The sequence below is a fragment of the Haematobia irritans genome, chromosome 3, assembly GCF_050003625.1.
Source record: "Haematobia irritans isolate KBUSLIRL chromosome 3, ASM5000362v1, whole genome shotgun sequence".
NCBI lineage: Eukaryota > Metazoa > Arthropoda > Insecta > Diptera > Muscidae > Haematobia > Haematobia irritans.
Genome location: NC_134399.1, coordinates 7,494,145 through 7,518,009, shown reverse-complemented (window position 1 = coordinate 7,518,009; position 23,865 = coordinate 7,494,145). Strand labels below are relative to the sequence as shown.

The following is a 23,865-nucleotide window of genomic DNA, read 5'->3' as shown; positions in this document are numbered from 1 at the left end:
AAAATGGGTGCGGCACGAGCTCACATTTGACCAAAAACAACAACGTGTTGATGATTCTGAGGGTGTTTGCAGCTGTTAACTCGTAATACACTCGTAATACATCCGTCGATATGTGACAATGGATGAAACATGGCTCCATCACTACACTCCTGAGTCCAATCGACAGTCGGCTGAGTGGACAGCGACCGGTGAACCGTCTCCGAAGCGTGGAAAGACTCAAAAGTCCGCTGGCAAAGTAATGCCAGCCTCTGTTTTTTGGGATGCGCATGGAATAATTTTTATCGATTATCTTGAGAAGGGAAAAACCATCAACAGTGACTATTATATCGAGTTATTGGAGCGTTTGAAGGTCGAAATCGCGGCAAAACGGCCTCATATGAAGAAGAAAAAAGTGTTGTTCCACCAAGACAACGCACCGTGCCACAAGTCATTGAGAACGATGGCAAAAATTCATGAATTGGGCTTCGAATTGCTTCCCCACCCACCGTATTCTCCAGATCTGGCCCCCAGCGACTTTTTCTTGTTTTCAGACCTCAAAAGGATGTTCGCAGGGGGAAAAAATTTGGCTGTAATGAAGAGGTGATCGCCGAAACTGAGGCCTATTTTGAGGCAAAACCGAAGGAGTACTATCAAAAAATTGGAAGGTCGTCATAATCGTTGTATCGCTCTTGAAGGGAACTATGTTGAATAATAAAAACGAATTTTGACAAAAAAAATGTGTTTTGCTTTGTTAGACCGGGGACTTATCAGCCAACCTGTTATGGACGACATGAAGTAGTCTAAATTTACTTTCGTAGATGACATTAATTTAATTAATGTAATTTATAATCTTATTTTTTCACCTTATACCTAATAACTGGAATTCGTCTTAGGTTAATGTGAAGAAATATTGTTTTTTTTATATAAGACTATGATATGAAAAATTTTAGTGATGACTAATAAATTAATATGCAATCTAAGCAAAGCAAAAATAACAAAGCTTTTAAACATGGCAATAGAATTAAAATAGAAAAACAAATGGCTACAGACAACAAAATTTTTTCCGATTCAATCACGAAATTAATTGATCCAATTAATTTTTTAATTGTACTGTCTTCAATGACAGAAATGGTAGTACCAATTAAAAAATTCATTGAAAGTTAATTAATTTTTTAATTGAGCCAATTCAAAAATTAATTGATACTATTAATTTTTGTGATGGATTTTTGTTTCAATTAAAAACATCGTTGAAACAAATAAATTTTTAATTGAATATTTTTAATTGAATATTTTATTTTAAAACTCAATTAAAATTTTAATTGGAAAAATTTTCGTGAAATTGTTTTCTGTGTATATTTTAAATAACGGGAAAGGAAGAAAAATTCTATAATAATCAGACAATTTTCGTGAGTTTGTTTTTTTTTAATTTCTATCAAATTATTTTTATCATATCAATAAAATATGGTTTAATAACATTTTTCTACTTTTTTCATATTTAAAAAATTTTTATTAACAAAGTGTTTATTTTTTTTAGTTGGTTGATTTAGGTAAAATATTTTATATTGTTTTTATAGAAGTGATTAAAAAGTTATGCAATTTGAAATTCTAAAATAATTCAAATAAATATTTAGAAACAGTTTTGCTTTGAAAAACAAAAGTGAAAACTTAGGCAATATTTAAATACCTTTGTAGTATGCAAAATGCAATTCAAAGCAATATTCAATAATTGCTTGTGGCATTTGTTTTCTTAAATATTTACGGCATTATAACGAAATTTCGATATTCTATGAAAGAAAATTATTTATGTTAGTTTTTTTTGTATATTACTACAAATTATGTTAGTTATTCAATTTATTGCAAATATTTTAATTTAAATGAAAGTGCAGAAATTAAATATAAATATATTTATTAATAGGTAATTAAATTAAAAATATTTTATATCAATTTTATTATATTAACTTTTATAATATTCTATTGATAAAACTTATTTATAATAAAACCAATTAGGAAAGTCTAAAGTCGGGCGGGGCCGACTATATTATACCCTGCACCATTTTGTAGATCCACATTTTCGATAGCATATCAAATCCGTCAAATGTGTTGGATGCTATGGATGATATGGGTGCTATATCTATATCTGAACCGATTTTAACCAAATTTGGCATGCATGGTTACAATCTTACTTCTACTCTCTGTGCCATTACATCTTTGGCTTCTGTAGTCATCTGAGTGAAAATCGGGGGAAGGATATATATGGGAGCTATATCTAAATCTGAACCGATTTCAACCAAATTTAGCATGCATATCCAGAACGTTAATTCTACTTCCTGCACAAAATTTAAAGTAAATCTGGGCAAAACTCTGGCTTCTGGGCCATATAAGTCCATGTCGTGTGAAAGATATATATGGGAGATATATCTAAATCTGCACCGATTTCAATAAAAATCGGCACAATTTACGACACTATCAATTGCACTCTTTATGCAAAATTCAAAGCAAATCTGGCTCAAATTCTGCCTTCTGGGGTCATATTAGCAGATATCAGGCGAAAGCTATACATATATGGGAGCTATTTCTAAAACTGAACATGATTTCTTCCAATATTCTGAACATTTCCCAAAATACTTTCCCGGGTCAAATTTAAAGTCGATTGAACTAAAATTGCAACCTAGACTTTGATTACAAAAATGTGTTCACAGACAGACGGACATGGCTAGATCGACCCAGGGGCCGGCCCTGAGCAATGTTGCCAAGGACACCTAGTGTCTATATCGCCTCCTTCTGGGTGTTGCAAACATATGCACTAACATATACTACCCTGTTACACAAAGCTGTTCAGGGTATAATAACAAAAGCCCTCCAAGATAGATTGGACTGCAGATGGTGAACTTCCCTCCTAGCACTCAGTATTAAACGATCCTATGGTAAGGGACCTCAATTTTCTAAGTTAGGTCAGCTACAGTGGCCCATGCCTTCGTCCTACAAGTCAAGTCAGGACATCCGCTGATAGACTACGTCATTTATTGCGAATGGAGAAATTTATAGATGGCCACAACACCGAGCTGAAAATTGCGACAGGTTGTCAATCGATCACCCAAAGAATGCCACCATTAGGAAAGAATCTTTCGAATGATCTCCCCTTAAGTTAGGTTATATAGAGTGGTGGTCCGCTTTTTTAAATTCACTTGAACTATTCAGTACATTGTGATTCCACAAGTGTTGAACTTCTGTCTTATCAATGTGTACTGCAAGATTCCATATTTAACTCAATGACAAGGGACCTCTTTTTTAGAGCCGAGTCGGAATAGCGTTTCACATTACGGTGAAGCCACTCGGAGAAGCTTTGAAACACTAAGAAGTGTCCCAGCATTACTGAGAGGAGATAATCCACCGTTGAAAAACTTGTTAGTGTGTGATCGAAGGCGGGCATGCTAACCATTGGACCTTCCTGGCTCCCTCCTTCCCTCCTCACACTGAGTATTAAACGATTCTATGCTATGCTAAATGATAAGGGGCCTTAATTTAATAAACTGGGTTACGTATAGTGGTCTTTGCTTCGACAAGTCAAGTCAGGACTCCCGCTAATAGACTATCGTCCTTCGTTTTCATTGGAGACGCGTACAGGTGTCCAGAAACCTGGCAGAAAATTGCGATAGGTTTGTCACTCGAAAGCACATGAAGATTACATGCATATTGCAGCTTACTGACACGCCGCCATTTTATTAAGTACGGATGGGTAGACCACCTAAACAATAGAACTCTCCATTAGGAGAGAACGTTCCGAATGATCCTCGCTTGGGTTAGATTAGTTGTAGTAGTAGCCCGTTATATTAGGTTCATTTAGACTATTCAGTGATCTTCTCTCTTATCAATGAGTACTGCTAGATTCCATATTTAACTCAATGACAAGGGACCTCATTTTTAGAGCCGAGTCGGAAAGCGTTTCACATTACGGTGAAGCCACTCAGAGAAGCTTCGAAACACTCAGAAGTGTCACCAGCATTACTGAGAGGGCATAATCCACCGTTGAAAATCTTATGGATGTGTGATTGAAACTGGAATTGAATCCACGAACATTACTATTCAAGGCGGGCATGCTAACCATTGCACCATAGTGCCTCCCATGATCCACCTTTTTTACTTTCAATTATAGGAAAGAACTAGGAAAGAACTTAAGCTCGGACAAGTGTCAGTGAAACTAGTTCACTCGAAAGATCTTTGATATCTCAATTCCGGTATGGTATCTCTAGCTATGTTTCTCTTCTGAACCCAACGACCACCCACCTCAGTTCACGAAGCATTCATTTTTATGCCCTGCCTATCCAAAACCAGGATCCCTATGGGCACATCCAATCAATGCGGCCTTCAACAGAAAGTAAGTTCTCTCAATCCGATGGCCAAGGAAACCCATTTAAAATTTTTCTTAGGTATCGGTTTGAGATAATTCACATTCGTTTGAAGGACGCAAACTGAGTCGTTTGGATATGTCTATAGGGATTCAGATGACAATTCTCTTGGATAGGTGGGGCATACAAACAGGTGCCATACCAAGAGGGCATACAATCCCATACCTTAGAAAAAAATTTAAGAAAGGGATCGCTGGAGGAAACAACTGCTCATTTGAACGGCAACAACAGCGTTGTGAAGTATTAAGTGGTACTGATACTGGTTCACATAAAAGCTAGCGAAGACGTGGGCAAGTTCCCTAGAGATATAAGCTTAGTAGTAGCTCTGATCGGAATATGTATTTCTCGCTTCTGAACCCACCAATATAGGTTAGTTTGGGTTAGGTGTCTGCCCGATGTATCAGGCTCACTTAGACTATTCAGTCCATTGTGATACCACATTGGTGAACTTCTCTCTTATCACTGAGTGCTGCCCGATTTCATGTTAAGCTCAATGACAAGGGACCTCTTTTTTATAGCCGAGTCCGAACGGCGTTCCACATTGCAGTGAAACCACTTAGAGAAGCTTTGAAACACTCAGAATTGTCACCACCATTACTGAGGTGGGATAATCCAGCGTTGAAAAACTTTGTGGTGTTCGGTCGAAGCAGGAATCGAACCCACGCCATTGAATACGCAAGACGGACATGCTAACTATTGCACCACGGTGGCTCCCGTGGTCATATGAATGGCAACGATGGATCAGGATAACATGGAAAATCGGTGATATCCCAATTCCGGTATGGGATATGCCACCATTAGGATAGAGCCTTCCGAATAATCCTAACTTATCAGCTTCAATTTTAGGAAGAGACTAAGTTTAACTGGTCATATTAATGACAATGGTGGATCAGGATAACATGGAAGATCGGTGATATTCCAATTCCGCTATGGTATCTCCCTTCCGAACCCGGCAATAATGGTTGAATGTCCACAATGGGACAGCACGCCTCACTTCACGAGATACCTCTTTGTATACCCTGCCAATACAAGGGAACTAACATCAGAATCCCTATAGACACATCCAGTCGAGTCAGTTTGAATGCCAAAGAAAAATTTTAAATGATTTTCATTTCGATGGCTAAGAGGTTGAAGGAAAAACATTGCCACCATTTAAAGGTTTGATCTTAGGAAGGAACTATATTCAACTATCCATTTGAATCGTCAGCGATAAGAAGTATCCGGCGGCACAGACACTGGTTCATACGAAAATTAGATGACCTCCTTCGATTAGCGAAGACGTGGGCAGATTTCATAGAGAGATAAGTTAGGAATGATCCTTGCAGCGACGAGTATCTATAGATACCTGAGCAGCTATCTCTCGCTTCTGAGTGTAGTAATACAGAATGAGGTTCCTCTTTGTATGCCCAGCCTATCCAACGTAACTGACCTCTGAATCGCTATGGGCGCATTCAGTCGAAGCAGCGAAGAAAGAAAGTATTTATTCGCGATGACAACCGACACACCTATCGCGTCGGTCAAAATGGGCTACCAATCAGATTTGAACAAAAAGTTAGTGTCAAAATGGAGAAACCATTGAATCCAATAAGAGATATATAAGCTATGACTAATTTGATTTACTTTCACTGTACTCCACTAATTCATTATGTGAAAAATTCTATTGAAAACTTCTCGACTAAAATGTTTTGGATTATTTGGCAACTATAATGCTCTATAAATAATTCAATTGACACATATAAATAAACATTCTCTCTTTTTGCCAACTACACACACAGACATACAAACTAGCATACAACATTTACTAGAAAAGTTCTCTTAATTTCAGAACTTACCTTGGTTCAATGCCATCATGAGAATCTTGACTTAAAAGTGGTAGCATATCATCACCCTGTTGCAAAAGATCTACACCCTGTTGTGCTTTAGCGTTGTTGCTTGTTGAACCTCCGGTAGCAGTGCCTGTGCAATGTTTTTCCCCTCCACCACCAGAGATATGATCTTCTTTCGTCTTCGATTCATGACATTCACATTGGCAGTCTTCTGGTTTCACATAGTCATAATGCGGTGTTTCAGCGCCATCGGTTTGATCCGACTGATTGGTTGATACGGTCGATGTAGTTCCAGTTGCTGTGACATCCGGTGGTTGGGGTTTCTGTTGTGCTTCAAATGCTTGGTGTGTCTTAAAGGCATTCCCACTGCTGCCGCATCCCGGCAAGGTTTTCCCATGGGCTGTGGAACGTGATGAGGAAGCTTTTACACTGGTGCTATCTCGTGGCAAGGTGGTTATTTTCTTGGGAGGCTTTCGTTTTTCTGGAATATTTTCAAAGTCAATCCAATGACCAGAGAGTTTTCTTTGTGTCGGAGTTCTAGGTTTGGTGGTTGGTGTTTTAGGTTTTGTTACCTCTTGTTTGGGTTTTGGTGACTCACGCACCGCCGAAGCGTTAGGCTTCTGATGTTGTTGCTGCTGCTGCTGTTGAAGAAGTTGTTTATTGGAATCCTTACGCTCCAGATGGGCTGCCGTTGCTCTTAGACCCTCTTCGGCAAATTCGAACCATGACTTCCCACTAGCATTGGATATACGTCTGGGTGATTTACTGCTTTGTATATCCTTTTTGGAGTCCTTGCGTGGCAAACTTATTCGTAGTTTCTCACCCCTTACGGGCACTACACCAGGAAAGTCGTGTGCAACATCGGGGGTATTAACAATGCCGCAATACTCCTCCAAATGCGATGGATTAAGTGGAGTTGTGGATCGTGGTCTCTCTACTGGACATGTCTTGAGTTCCATATTGGCCCTTTCTTTCATGGGTATGAGGGGGACCACTTGACCCTTCTCCTCGGGCAAATTTGTCGGTATATAGGGAAGCTCATCGTCGAAAGATTCTTGCGAAACCAGACCAGTACTTTCATGGTCTTCAATACACCCAACATTCAAAGCCAAATGACGGCGTTTTGACTCTGCCGCTGCCAAGTCGGAGTCACGTTCCGATTCCGATGATTCCATAGGTTCATCGGTAGAGTGCACTGATTGTCTGTCGATGTGTGCATAGGGCTTCTTCATGGGTGTGCCCGTTGTCGTCGTCGCTGCCGAGGATGTGGGCATTGACGATGAAGATGTTTTCGTTGGAGAAGCCCCTTGTGATCGTCTTGTTGGGGTCGAAGTTCTAGGAGGTTTCGGTGGCGTTTGTCTTGCCTTATCTACGGGCGATTGAGACTGTGAACGTGGTTGTGGGGTAGCGCTAGTAGGTGTAGTTTCCGTCTCCCTGCGGGATGGTGAGGGTAATGGGGTTGGGTCTGTTGAGGGTGGCGGAGGTTGAGGCAGCTGTGGTTGTGGTTTACGTTGATATTGCTCTTTGTTTAGCTCCTGGGAGTTTTGTATAGCGTCAGGTGGGTTAGCATCCTGAGTACCACTTTGTCTTCTGGGTTTGCGTGGCACAGGAGGTCCTTGCACATTCTCGTGATATTTCTTGCGCACATCGAAATTCTCTAGATACCGGGAATGGCGATGATTGGTCAAGGCCACTTCGTTGTCATCCTCTGAGGTGGAACGCGACTGATGTGTTTTGGCATAATCTTCTCCAGCAGATGGTTTGCGCCGCATTACCACAGGTGGCCCACCACCGGATGAAGAAGGTCTCTTCTTCATTTCGTCCTCCGAGGTGGATATGGACTTCTTGCGACCCATAGCCATTTGACGTTCATAGGAATCTTGTTTGCGCAACGACTCTCGAGTCTCCGATTTTTGCAGAATCTCCCTTTGCTCTTCAATTTGTGCTATGGCCTGGGGAGATTTTTTGAAAGATTCCTTGCGCTCAATTTTGAATGAATCTTTTCGTTCAATTTCTGCTCTGGGTTCTGAGCGGTCCATCTTAAAGGAATCCTTGCGGGCCAGTTTGAAAGAATCTTTGCGCTCCATCTTAAAAGAATCCTTTCTACTCATGGGGTGTTGATCACCTGGAGACTCTTCAGGTGATTTTTTAATGACTGTATTCTGTCGGCGCAAGTTATCATTGTTTGACTCGGCAGATAATGTATCCTGGGTATGCTCTGACATATGGCTGGATACACTATCTGTCTTCGATATACTGAACTGCGTAGCAAAGATCTGATCTTGGCTACCCGATCCTAAGCGAGTGGTAAACAGGATTTTTCTTCTTTCCTTAGTACAAGCATCTCCCTCGAGCATAGCTGCCGTATTGATAGTGGCTTTAGTCTCTACAACTCTGACTTCGGCAGCACTGGTTGTGCTTTCCACGGAAGGTAGGCGATGGATTTCCGCTTCCACGCCATTTTCTTGGACCACGTGCTCCTTTACCTCGGCCAATTGGGGTTTTTGGGTGGAAACTCGTATGGCACTGGCATAACTCTCCCCAGATCCCACGGTCTCTTGTGAGTCCTGGGAACTATGCCGATTCACTTCTAAACTCCAGGTTCTCTCTTTGCCATCATCATCCTGGGGTAATGTGTGTATGGCATCTAAATTTTCTATGTGCTTAAGGGGAGCTGGGACGCGCTGTGTGATTGCTTTTGTCGCCACTTCTGTTGTAGTCGCTGGCGTATGTTGGGCCGGGGGCACATGTGCCCCCGATATCGAGTTTTTTCGGGCCCCTACTGGTTTAAGATTTTTAACAGCAGCCTGCAAATCGCTCATCGTAATGGCTGTTGCCTGGGGGAGTTTTACTACCTCTGGCATAGTTGAAGGCGGAGGTGCCGGCGTTGGCGTGGGCGAGGGGGCCGGCTCCGGCGGTGGTGCTATAATTGAAGCAGAAGTATTGAGGCTTTGAATATTCTGGAATATCTTGCGCGCCTCTTTTTCTTCCGGTGGAGTGTGAAGCGGTATGTGAATATAACCATCAACGGGATCATCATAATATCTCAGACGGCTATTGGGTCTTGATCCACTGGCCGAGACTACTGGAGTCTGGGATTTGCTTCTGGGCTGCAACTGTTGCATTTCGTGTGAATCTATGGGCGATGATGATTTGGAGGCCCTCGCACTCTCTGCTCCAGCTGAGCTACCACGTTTACCGGGCTTAAATATGGCCAATACCGATTTCTGTTTATTGGGCGTAGGATTCTGTGACTGGGGAGTTTGACCACGTTCTTTACTTTTGCTGCGGGGTCGCGCTCTATCTCTTGGGGAATCCGGAGAATCTTTGCCCCCTCCACCAAAACGGAATAACGAACTGAATGAGGATTTCCTAGAAACCGAGACAGTAGCAGGAGAAGGCGAACGACTACCATGGTCCTTGGATTTACGTGAAGGCTTGGGACTCACTGTGGGTGTTAAAAGATTATCTCCTTTAGATTTTTGTGTTAGACACAGAGAGGCAGGTTTTGTTTGCGAACGAGCTGATACAGGGACTAAAGTATCGGGAGCTTCAACTACTTTTTCATGGGGAGCAATACCCTGATCATCGTACATATGATCTGGCTTAAGATTAATACGTATATATTCGGTACCACTGGGGGTCTTACCCACTATCATCTGACCAGGACTCTTGGTGGAGGCACGTTGAGCTCCCATGACAGAGATTTCGTTGATATCTCTTGTTTCGGGTTTGTTTTGTGCTTTAATTTTCGCCGTCAACTTGGCATCGCCATTCGTCAGTGAGGTGGGTGGTCTTCGTTTCGGTGACGATTCCAATTGTATACCTTCGGCTAATATAGCCTGGGTAGTGTCCTGATTGCGAGCCAACAAGACTTGTTCGAGTAGAGCTGTAGCCGGATGATCGGCCACCGAGCCCACACTTACACCGATAATAGTTTCCACTGGTTTGGGACCACAAAATGAAGTCTCCAAAAGCATACGGTGGGGCGATGGTGACCGCGATACACCCGAAACAGCAGAGAGACGACTCACAGCTGAACCCTGGCTGCCCACACTAGAGATACGGCTGGTACGGCCAGAGATGCAAAGTAATGCGGCTACTTCAGAGCTGGCAGAGTCTTTGCGTTGGTGTTGTTGTAAATAGCTTTGATGATCTTCAATTTTGAACATATGAGGCGATGAACGTTTGGCCTGAAATGGAAGAGAAATTGACGGAGAGAGAAAAGAGAGAGAGAGAAACAAATGGAAGAAGAAAGAAAAAATAGAAAATTAGCTAAGGTTTTAAAACTGCAAACATATTAGCTTTTAAAATGACTTCTACTGGGAAATACTTATTTGAAGGTTTTTAAATCCTAAAGGATTTTAATAATACTCTACAGGAGGTGGTTTTATAAACTGCTGGCATTTATACGATATTATTAAATCATACTATCCTTAATGATTACCAGAAGCTTTCTAGTATTGAAATTTTGTGCTACACACCTCTAAATATTCCTTTAACTGGAAGTTTAAAAATTGTATATTAATAAGTTATTTACATTTAAGGAAAACAATGCATATTTACATATATAGTAAAAGAAAAAAAATTATGAACATATACGCAACCAGTTTATCATCTATAGAAGGTCCAAGTATCCAACAACAAACAGTTGAATATCAGGATTGATCGATTAAATATCGGATTCTTATATTATTCTGTGTGTAGGATTAATTACAGGTATAATTATAATACCCAGTTCCACAGTGTGACGAAGGGTATACAAATTTATTGGTATAGCAAAAGGTATCACTTTTGAATTTTTGAACCAAAAATTCATTTTCTATAGAAATAAAATTTTGACAAAATTTTCCATAGAAATAAAATGTTGAGAAAATTTTCTATAGAAATAAAATTTTGCGAAAATTTACTATAGAAATAAAATTTTGAAAAAATTTACTATAGAAATAAAATTTTGACAAAATTTTCCATAGAAATAAAATTTTGACAAAATTTTCTATAGAAATAAAATTTTGAGAAAATTTTCTATAGAAATAAAATTTTGAAAAAATTTTCTATAGAAATAAAATGTTGACAAAATTTTATATAAAATTTTGACAAAATTTTCCATAGAAATAAAATTTTGAGAAAATTTTAGCAGTCAATGCTACTTTTCTCTTTCATCATACATTTACTGTATGATTAAAATAAACAATAAATAAATAATTTTCTCTACCAAAAAATGTTGAAAAATTTTTCTATAGAAATAAAATTTTGTCAAAAAATTTCTATAGAAATTAAATTTTGTCAAAAATTTTCTATAGAAATTAAATTTTGTCAAAAATTTTCTATAGAAATAAAATTTTGTCAAAAATTTTCGATAGAAATAAAATTTTGTTAAAATTTTTTTACAGAAATTAAATTGTATTTGTTATTTTGATCTCAGCTTTAAAACCATTGTGTTGACTAAACTATAAGAGTAGCTTAACCAACAGAGGAAAAAATTTTAAAGCTGAGATCAAAACAACAAATATGATTGAAGTAGAAATCACCAATAAATAATACCCTGTTCCACAGTGTGGAGCAGGGTATAAAAACAAAACACGAATGAAGTAAGAGGAAGCACGCTCAAAATAAACCCAGCCAACTGCACTCAAATCGATGATTTGATGGTGGCGAAGGAAAAGAGAGATGTTTGTATGAATTTATTTCGCCATAAGCCGGCTATCATAAATCTTTTTTCGGAGGGTTCAAGTGTGGTTCACTTTGGGTTTAGTGAACTGCCTGAATTTATTTTGATAATTGTTTGATAGTTTTGCTGCAATAAAGGGCTTTGCCCAAATAAATTTGACAAGCATACTTTTCCTCTGTTGGTTAAGCTACACTTGTAGTTTAGTAAATGCATGGTTTTAAGCTGAAATCAAAACAGCAAACATGATTGAAGTACAAACCAACAATAAAAAACAAAACACGAATGAAATTTTGACAAAAATTTTCTATAGAAATAAAATTTTGAAAAAAATTTCTATAGAAATAAAATTTTGACAAAATTTTCTATAGAAATAAAATTTTGAAAAAAATTTCTATAGAAATAAAATTTTGAAAAAAAATTCTATAGAAATAAAATTTTGACAAAATTTTCTAAAGAAAAAAATGTTGATAAAATTGTCTATAGAAATAACATTTTTACCAAATTTTCTATAGAAATAAAATTTTGACAAAATTTTCTAAAGAAAAAAATTTACAAAATTTTCTATAGAAATAAAATTATGCCAAAAATGTTCCATAGAAATAAAATGTTGACAAAATTTTCTATGAAATAAATACAATTTTGACGAAATTTTCTATAGAAATAAAATTTTGACAAAATTTTCTACAGAAATAAAATTTTGAAAAAATTTTCTATAGAAATAAAATTTTGACAAAATTTTCTATAGAAATAAAGTTTTGAAAAAATTTTCTATAGAAATACAATTTTGACAAAATTTTCTATATAAATAAAATTTTGACAAAATTTTCTATAGAAATAAAATTTTGACAAAATTTTCTATAGAAATAAAATTTTGACAAAATTTACTATAGTAATAAAATTTTAACAAAATTTTTTAAAGAAAAAAAATGTTGACAAAATTTTCTATATAAAAAAAATTTGACAAAATTTTCTATAGAAATAAAATTATGGCAAAAATGTTCCATAGAAATAAAATGTTGACACAATTTTCTATGGAATAAATACAATTTTGACGAAATTTTCTATAGAAATAAAATTTGGACAAGCATTTTCTATAAAAATAAAATTTTGAAAAAATTTTCTATAGAAATAAAATTTTGAAAAAATTTTCTATAGAAATAAAATTTTGACAAAATTTTCTATAGAAATAAAATTTTGACAAAATTTTCTATAGAAATAAAATTTTGACAAAATTTTCTGAAGAAATAAAATTTTGTATAAAAAAAAATTGACAAAATTTTCTACGGAAATAAAATTTTGTCAAAATTGAAACTAAAATTTTGACAAAATTTTCTTGGAATAAATACAATTTTGACGAAATTTTCTATAGAAATAAAATTTGGACAAAAATTTTGTGTAGAAATAAAAATTTGACAAAATTTTCTATAGAAATAAAATTTTGAAAAAGTTTCTATAGAAATAAAATTTTGAAAAAATTTTCTATAGAAATAAAATTTTGAAAAAATTTTCTATAGAAATAAAATTTTGACAAAATTTTCTGAAGAAATAAAATTTTCTGAAGAAATAAAATTTTGTATAAAAAAAAATTTGACAAAATTTTCTACGGAAATAAAATTTTGTCAAAAATTTCTATAGAAACTAAAATTTTGACAAAATTTTCTTGGAATAAATACAATTTTGACGAAATTTTCTATAGAAATAAAATTTGGACAAAAATTTTCTGTAGAAATAAAAATTTGACAAAATTTTCTATAGAAATAAAATTTTGAAAAAATTTTCTATAGAAATCAAATTTTGAAAAAATTTTCTATAGAAATAAAATTTTGAAAAAATTTTCTATAGAAATAAAATTTTGAAAAAATTTTCTATAGAAATAAAATTTTGAAAAATTTTTATATAGAAATAAAATTTTGACAAAATTTTCTATAGAAATAAAATTTTGACAAAATTTTCTGAAGAAATAAAATTTTGTATAAAAAAAAATTGACAAAATTTTCTACGGAAATAAAATTTTGTCAAAATTGAAACTAAAATTTTGATAAAATTTTCTTGGAATAAATACAATTTTGACGAAATTTTCTATACAAATAAAATTTGGACAAAAATTTTCTGTAAAAATAAAAATTTGACAAAATTTTCTATAGAAATAAAATTTTGAAATAATTTTCTATAGAAATAAAATTTTGAAAAAATTTTCTATAGAAATAAAATTTTGAAATAATTTTCTATAGAAATAAAATTTTGACAAAATTTTCTATAGAAATAAAATTTTTTGTCATAATTTTATTTCTATAGAAAATGTTATCAAAAATTTAATTCTATAGAAATTTTTGTCCAAATTTTATTTCTATAGAAAATTTCGTCAAAATTGTATTTATTCCATAGAAAATTTTGTCAACATTTTATTTCTATGGAACATTTTTGGCATAATTTTATTTCTATAGAAATACAATTTTGACATAATTTACTATATAAAGAAAATTTTGTCAAAAATGTTCTATACAAATAAAATTTTGTCAAAAATTTTCCATAGAAATAATATATTAACAAAATTTTCTATAGAAATAAAATATTCACAAAATTTCCTATAAAAATACAATTTTTTCCAAATTTTCTAAAGAAATAAATGTTGACAAATTTTTTTATAGAAATAAAATTTTGACAAAATTTAGAGGTTTATGTCTTACAAGAATCTTCCAGCTTAAGAGATTTTACTGTATATCTCCACATATTGATGTAGATTTTTGAAATTGGTGTTTTCGCTAAGGACTCTTTTTAAAAGTACTATAGTTGATTAGCGATAACCATTATTTTTGTATAAAATCGTGGTTTTAATTTTGTATCATACCCTTTCCCCATTTCGCTCTTTAAGAGAAAGCTCAGAGCTTTGAAAGTCTCTCGTTTTTTTGTTTATTTGTGGCATTTGAATGCAGTCATTTGCATATACATGTTAAACCATCATGTTAAACACAGACAACATGAGTCGTTATATGTGTTACACACATTTTCCTCAATAGATTGTGAATAGTTTTCTCTAACGAGTTTTCTTTAGAAATCATTTTAGGTTGCTAGCATCAAAGAAGCCGGGAATTTTCATTAATGGAATGGCTATTGTTGATGGAGCTTCTAGGGACTACGAATATCTGTGGGTATGTGTGTGTGTGCGTAGACTTTTTCTGAGAAATTTAATACTCTTAGTTTTCATTCCGCGGAGAGCAAATAGAATATAGAAGGTCTTTATAAGAAGAAATTCTCCTGAAACGGAAAATCGTGAATGAATAGAAAGTTAATGAAATTTACCACTTCCACCCGATGAATTATAAATAAGAAATCGTACAAGTACCTCCAAAATTATTCTGATTTAAGTATAGCTTACCTTACCCACACATTTTCACGAACATTTTTATACCCTCCATCATAGGATGGGGGTATATTAACTTTTTCTAATTAAATTCTTAATGGATTTTTAAAAAATATTCAATTAAAAATTTTTTAATTGAAACAAAAATCAATCACAAAAATTAATAGTAACAATTAATTTTTTTAATTGGATCAATTAAAAAATTCATTAACGTTCAATTAATTTTTTAATTGCTAAAAAAAATAATTGGACCAATTAATTTTGTGATTGAATGAGTAATTTTTTTTTGTGCAGGAAAAAGAAATTGGAAGTTGTTCTAAAGGTACAACATTAAAAGCATTTCAAAAAATGTCCTTTACTTTAACTACACAGGAAGTTCTTTTAATTCAATTTTTTAACTAACTCTCTTTTTTGATTTTTACGGGTAATTTTTACTTTGTTTTTGGATGAAATATATTAAAAACAGAGTAAGAAATTCAAATTATTTAAATGTTGTCGAAAAAGAATGCTAAATCCAGTCTAGAAATATTGCGAATTTTTTTTAAAAATGTTTGAGGTCAAACGTTTCAGACAAGCGTTTGAATGCACTAAAAATCATAAAAAGTACAAAATTAATTAAGTTGGCAAAATATCACAAAATCTTTTAATTCACATCTACAACACCTAATAATGGATCACACCTTAAGAAGTGATACAAATTCAGTGCAATGGCTGATGAAATTGATTGACATCCATTCAATGACAAGACTATGTTAAATTCAACATTTTATTTCTATAGAAAATTTTGTCAAAATTTTATTTTTATGGAAAATTTTGTGAAATTTTATTTCTATAGAAAAATTTGTGAAAATTTTATTCCTATAGAAAATTTTGTCCAAATTTTATTTCTATAAAAAATGTCCAAATTTTATTTCTATACAAAATTTTGTCAAAATTTTATTTCTATAGAAAATTTTGTCCAAATTTTATTATTAAAGAAAATTTTGTCAAAATTTTATTTCTATAGAAAATTTTGTCAAAACTTTATTTTTATGGAAAATTTTGTGAAACTTTATTTCAATAGAAAATTTTGTCAAAACTTTATTTCTATAAAAAATTTTGTCAACATTTTATTTCTATAGAAAATTTTGTCAAAATTTTATTTCTATAAAAAATTTTGTCAAAATTTTATTTCTATAGAAAATTTTGTCAAAATTTTATTTCTATACGAAATTTCATCAAAATTTTATTCCTATAGAAAATTTTGTCAAAATTTTATTTCTATAGAAAATTTTGTCAAAATTTTATTTCTATAAAAAATTTTGTACAAATTTTATTTCTATAGAAAATTTTATCAAAATGTTGTTTCTATAGAAAATTATGCCAAAATTTTATTTCTATAGAATATTTTGTCAAAATTTTATTTCTATAAAATATTTTGTACAAATTTTATTTCTATAGCAAATTTTGTCAAAATTTTATTTCTATACGAAATTTAATCAAAATTTTATTTCTATAGAAAATTTTGTCAAAATTTTATTTCTATACGAAATTTCATCAAAATTTTATTTCTATAGAACATTTTGTCAAAATTTTATTTCTATGGAAATTTTTGTCAAAATTTTATTTCTATAGAAAATTTTGTCAAAATTTTATTTATATAGAAAATTTTGTAAAAATTTTATTTCTATAGAAAATTTTGTCAAAATTTTATTTTTATGGAAAATTTTGTGAAATTTTATTTCTATAGAAAAATTTGTGAAAATTTTATTCCTATAGAAAATTTTGTCCAAATTTTATTTCTATAAAAAATTTTGTCAAAATTTTATTTCTATAGAAAATTTTGTCCAAATTTTATTATTAAAGAAAATTTTGTCAAAATTTTATTATTAAAGAAAATTTTGTCAAAATTTTATTATTAAAGAAAATTTTGTCAAAATTTTATTTCTATAGAAAATTTTGTCAAAACTTTATTTTTATGGAAAATTTTGTGAAACTTTATTTCAATAGAAAATTTTGTCAAAACTTTATTTCTATAAAAAATTTTGTCAACATTTTATTTCTATAGAAAATTTTGTCAAAATTTTATTTCTATAAAAAATTTTGTCAAAATTTTATTTCTATAGAAAATTTTGTCAAAATTTTATTTCTATACGAAATTTCATCAAAATTTTATTTCTATAGAAAATTTTGTCAAAATTTTATTTCTATAGAAAATTTTGTCAAAATTTTATTTCTATAAAAAATTTTGTACAAATTTTATTTCTATAGAAATTTTTGTCAAAATTTTATTTCTATACGAAATTTCATCAAAATTTTATTTCTATAGAAAATTTTGTCAAAATTTTATTTCTATAGAAAATTTTGTCAAAATTTTATTTCTATAGAAAATTTTGTCAAAATTTTATTTCTATAAAAAATTTTGTACAAATTTTATTTCTATACGAAATTTCATCAAAATTTTATTTCTATAGAAAATTTTGTCAAAATTTTATTTCTATAGAAAATTTTGTCAAAATTTTATTTCTATAGAAAATTTTATAAAAATTGTATCTCTATAGACAATTTTGTCAAAATTTTTTTTCTATAGAAAATTTTGTCAAATTTTTTTTCTATAGAAAATTTTGTCAAAATTTTATTTTGATAGAAAATTTTGTCAAAATTTTATTTTTATAAAAAATTTTGTCAAAATTTTATTTTTATAGAAAATTTTGTCAAAATTTTATTTCTATTAAATTTTGTTTGAATGTGACGAAAAATATTGTAGGGGAAATTGTAGGGATTTATTTATTTATTTATTTTTTTTTTGGAATGTAGGAAACTTTTTTTGTCCTTGTAGGGTAAACCGAAAATTTTCCCTGGCAACTCTGTTTTCACTACTTTTTGGCGACGCTGAAATGGTTAACTGGGGGACTTTACCATATTTTGTTGAAGATGTTTATGGTCATAGAAAATTAAATTAAATAAAAAAAGTTCTTCTCAATAATTCAAATTACAGAAACACAATGTTCATGAAACCTTCTTCCTACACTGAATTCATATTTAATAAATCGGATTACCTCATCATAAGTCAATGGCCGTTGAACAATGACGTGATAAAAATTGTTCTAAAATAGTTTATTTTTTGTATAATAGCAAACCATTTTTCATCCATTCATAACTAATTTTTCTCTATAAAAATAGGAGTATGATTTTATGCATTATTTATTTGATACAATTCGTTTATTCTTAAATATATTTTTCAATTCTTTGTTTTTTTTTAACAAAATGTGACTATGTAACTGACCCATTTATAAAAATATCAGTATATATGGCTACCACTACTGTATTAGTAAATATGAAAAAGCCAAAGATATATATAAAAACCCTGTGCTGCTACCATAACAACCTAAAAGTGACCCCCTTTTAAGAACAGAGATAACTTTTTTTGAAATTTGAGACAAATGGTTTTAGTTATCTACCTTCATACACATAAAACTAATGCTTCTTCTATTTTTAGTTAATTCGCACAGTCCACACAGACTCAGTGGCCCATAGATAGACATTTGCTCTAACAAACAGTGGTTGTCTCAATGGGGAATTAAAAAGCTGATGAACAGAGAGGGTATTGTAGTATTTAAAATCCTCCTCATCTTCATACCGTCATTTCCCTAGAATATACCTTGGCATGATAAACCATTCGAAACAAAAAAATGTTTACCTACTTGTTGCATAATTATCCACATGCAAGTTGGATCAACTTTATGGCATACAAAAAAAACCTTTTTGGCAAAGATAAATTGCTGACATTATTATTCTTCGTTATGCCTAAGAATCTTATGCTGCTTATGCTACTACCAATGCCAAATGAGATTAATGGCTAAATGAATGAATATACTTCTTGGCAGAGTTATAGCATTTGATGGTAAATCATAAATTTTTATATAATCTATTTAAGACACGAAATTGTTGGTGTTTGACTGTGATTCTACTTAAAACTGGAGATTAAACTCAATTTGCAATATGTTTTAGTATATGAGTGCTAATAATGTAATGATAATAAATTCAGCTTGACTATAATTCCATCGTACACCGATGTATTTATAATGAGATCGTTCAACTTCCTTCCAGAAAGATAATTAAGTAAATCCATTTGAATTTGTCCCACAAAGCAGTCTACAAGTTCATAAACCGTTAGTGCGTATGAATAACATTAATTAATTAATATCAATTATATGACACATGGGCTCGTTATAAACAAATGCTAATTTTACTAAGTAAGGCTTAGTTTTATTGCTAAAATATGTATTATTTCCCTATTTCTCATTTAAAATAATTTAAAAATATAAAGAAAGACAGATTTATTTTTGTTAAATCTTCCAGAAAGATAATTCAGTAAATACATTTGAATTTGTCTTACAAAACGGTCTACAAGTTCATCAACCATTAGTGCGTATGAATAACATTAATTAATTAATATCAATTATATGTCACATGGGCTCTTTATGACAACCGCTTATTTAAGTAAGGCTCAGTTGTATTGCTGAAATCTATTTAATTCCCCTATTTCTCATTTAAAATAATTTAAAGATATGGAGAAAGTCAGATATATTTTGATCCTAAAAAATTCACCCACCAAATGGCTTGAATGGCGAATTCTTAAATTAAGTACTCAAAAATATGTAACAACGAAACTTATCAGATTTTGATTTTAAATCGGATTACGAATTCTTAAATTAATTACTCAAAATATGTAACAACGAAACTTATAGGATTTTTATTATAAATCGGATTATTTGATTTTACATATAAATTTTTAACGAACTGGTACTGATTAAGAGGTTAGCTTTAGGTAATCTTTTAAGACAAATGTGGATAGTAATTGTGAGAGGTATATGCACCTTAAGAAGCATAATTTTGTCCGAGTTCGGGATTGAATCAATTAACCTCTACACACCAAAAAATTTTTTTCGTATTCAATCAATTTCGATCCAATTATTTTTTTATTTGAAACGTCTTCAATCACAGAAATTATAGTATCAATTAAAAAAATTAATTGATTCTATTAATTTATGTGATTGATTTTGGTTTCAATTAAAAAATTTGTTGACTCAATTAAATTTTTAATTGAATATTTTTTAAAACTCTATTAAGATTTTAATTGGACAAATTTTCGTGAAATTTTTTTCTGTGTACTTAGAAAACGGACATTTCTAGGCGATCATGGGATACGTCTAAATCAACATCGAGTCATAACCACGGTTGCCACAGTTGGTAGAATTCTACCGAAAATGGTATATTTTTTACTGTTAGGTAAATTGGTAGAATTCTTGATATAGATTAGTAGATTTTGCCAACTATTCCTCTCCACCTAAGAGGTGAAAAAAATTTATAATTTTAAAATAATTTTCTATCGAAATACAATTTTAACAAAATTTTCCAACGAACTAAAATTTTGACAACATTTTCTATCGAAATAAATGTTGGCAAAATTTTCTATAGAAATAAAAAGTTTCTCCAGGAATAAAATTTGAACAAAATTTTTTCTAGGAATAAAATTTTAACAAAATTTTTTATAGAAATAAAATCTTGGCAAATTTTTCTCTAGGAATAAAACGTTGACAAAATTTTCTGTAGAAATAAAATTTTGACGGAATTTTCTATAGAAATAAAATTTTAACAAAATTTTCTATAAAAATAAAACGTTGACAAAATTTTCTGTAGAAATAAAAGTTTGACAAAAATTTCTTATAGAAATAATATTTTGACAAAAGTTTCCTATAGAAATAAAATTTTGACAAAATTTTCCTATAGAAATAACATTTTGACAAACATTTCCTATAGAAATAAAATTTTGACAAAATTTTCCATAGAAATAAAATTTGGACAAAATTTTCCATAGAAATAAAATTTAGACGAAATTTACTATAGAAATAAAATTTTAACAAAATTTTTTCTAGGAATAAAACGTTGACAAAATTTTCTGTAGAAATAAAATTTTGACGAAATTTTCTATAGAAATAAAATTTTAACAAAATTTTCTATAGAAATAAAATTTTGACAAAATTTTTTATAGAAATAAAATTTTGACAAAATTTTCTATACAAATAAAATTTTGACAAAATTTTCTATATAAATAATATCTTGTTTTAAGAAATAAAAAAATGCAAAATAATTTTTTTTATTTAGTAGTTTTTTGGTAAATTTTTCTTCAAATTTTGGTAGATTATTTTTCGAATCGAGTGGTAGCCTTGGTCATAACGTATTCTATAGAAATAAAATTTTGACAAAATTTTCCATAGAAATAAAATTTTGACAAAATTTTCTATAAAAATAAAATTTTGACAAAATTTTCCATAGAAATAAAATTTTGACGAAATTTTGTATACAAATGAAATTTTGACAAAAATTTTTTACAGAAATAAAATTTAGACAACATTTTCTAAGAAATAAAAAATTGCAAAATAATTTTTTTTTAATATGGTAAAATTTTCTTCAAATTTTGGTAGATTATTTTTCGAATCGAGTGGTGGTATACTTAGTCATAACGTCTTCATCAAATATTTAAAATAGTCGACGGTTGGAAAATTTAATTGTCTATTTTTATAAAAATTTTTAAATGCCGATTTTTAAAGAAAGGCGGGTATTGTTATTAAAATTACTTCTTTAATTTTCCAAGGGAGTCTTAAATTTCTGCGTTCAATAAAGTATATACGACCAAAAGTTCGACCAGACCGAATCTGACACCCACAATTTTTTTCTAGTATTTTTTTAATTGAAATGTCTTCAATCACAGAAATGATAGTATCAATAAAAAAATAATTGAAAGTCAATTAAAAAATTAATTGATACTATTGTTTTTTGTAATTGATTTTTGTTTTTTAATTGGATGTTTTTTAAAGCTCAATTAAGACTTTAATTGGAAAATTTTTGGTGAAATTTTTTTCTGTGCATGTACTCTCCACCATCATAAACATTTTACTAAAGTCTGCAATCCACCATTGAATTACTTGGATGGTGGAAACAATCTTAAAACTTCTTAAGATTCTCTTATAAATCGTAAGTTGGTCCATATGGAGTCTATGTTAGTTAAAGGGTGATACGGTCAAAATTTGGTCAATATAAACTTGACGTATTTCTTTCAATTTTGCATTTAAAAAACCTGAACACCCCTCATTTTGAAGGTGTGTGTGTGTAGAATGTTGCTCCTATTTTGATTTTGGAATTCACCCTTCAGTTGTCAAAATGCCGTCCAAGCAAGAAGGGCAGCGTATCAAAATTTTGCTCGCGCATCGCGAAAATCCGAGATACTCGCACGCAAAGCTGGCAAAATCGCTAAAAGTTGCCAAATCAACCGTTACAAATGTAATTAAAGTGTTTGGGGAATGTTTGTCGACAGCCAGGAAGTCTGGATCGGGGGGAAATCGAAAACCGGAAGCCGCTGAGACGACGAAGAGAGTTGCCGGTAGTTTCAAGCGAAACCCTAACCTCTCTCTCCGATATGCCGCAAATAAGCTGGGTTTATCGCCTACAACCGTGCATCGAGCCAAAAAACGAGCCGGACTATCGACTTACAAGAAGGTAGTGACTCCAAATCGCAATGATAAACAAAATACGACGGCCAAAGCGCGATCCCGGAGGCTGTACACAACGATGCTGACGAAGTTTGACTGTGTGGTAATGGACGACGAAACCTACGTCAAAGCCGACTACAAGCAGCTTCCGGGACAGGAGTTTTATACGGCAATAGGAAGGGGAAAGGTAGCAGATATTTTCAAGCACTTAAAACTGTCAAAGTTCGCAAAGAAATATCTCATTTGGCAAGCCATCTGTACCTGTGGCTTGAAAAGCAGCATTTTCATAGCTTCCGGGACTGTCAACCAAGAAATTTACGTGAAAGAGTATTTGAATAAACGTCTGCTGCCTTTCCTGAAGAAACACGGTTGTTCCGTACTGTTTTGGCAGGATTTGGCATCTTGCCATTACGGTAAAAAGGCCATGGAGTGGTACGCCGCCAACAACGTACAGGTGGTACCCAAGGACAAGAACCCTCCCAACACGCCAGAGCTCCGCCCTATTGAGAAATACCGGGCTATTGTCAAGCGGAACCTAAAGAAGACCAAAAAAACTGCTAAGGACGAGCAGCAGTTCAAGGCAAACTGGCTTTCTGCGGCGAAGAAGGTGGACAAGGTGGCTGTACAAAATCTGATAGCAGGTGTCAAGCGTGAGGTCCGGCAATTCGGATTTGGAAAAGCGAAAGCCTAACTGAATATTTTTCCTGAATTTTATACTAATTGAACTTGAAAAATAAATTTAATTTGATTTTTTAAATAAACCATTTCGCCGATTAACACGCGTTTTCCCTTGACCAAATTTTGACCGTATCACCCTTTAAATATCCACTTTAGTTCCTAATCGAATTATTTAAAGCCTATAAATAATTATTAACCGATATGAATTTTTGCATGATAACTAGAAAATCAAACGGCACAACGGCACCTTGTGTATGCAAGGTGGGCATACACAAGGTCGTGGAGGTTATAGATAAAAGTTCCGATATGACCCATTTGTAATACTATCTGACATAGCTACTTATGCCTAGTGGGCTATCGACTAGGCATAAGTAGCTATGATCCAGAATAGCAGAAAAAGTGAAAATTGTTA

The 23,865-nt window shown here is 32.0% G+C and overlaps 1 protein-coding gene and 1 long non-coding RNA gene across 2 annotated transcripts in view; one reads left to right on the top strand and one right to left on the bottom strand.

The window, feature by feature from the left end:
* The window catches only part of LOC142230275 (uncharacterized), a 41,311-nt gene that overhangs the window by 1,711 nt on the left and 15,735 nt on the right, over positions 1–23,865 (bottom strand). The window contains exon 3 of the mRNA XM_075300924.1: positions 6,218–10,404. Coding sequence (XP_075157039.1) covers positions 6,218–10,404 — 4,187 coding nt within the window. The remainder of the gene's footprint in view (positions 1–6,217; positions 10,405–23,865) is intronic.
* The window catches only part of LOC142230276 (uncharacterized), a 148,473-nt gene that overhangs the window by 124,187 nt on the left and 421 nt on the right, over positions 1–23,865 (top strand). The window lies entirely within an intron of this gene.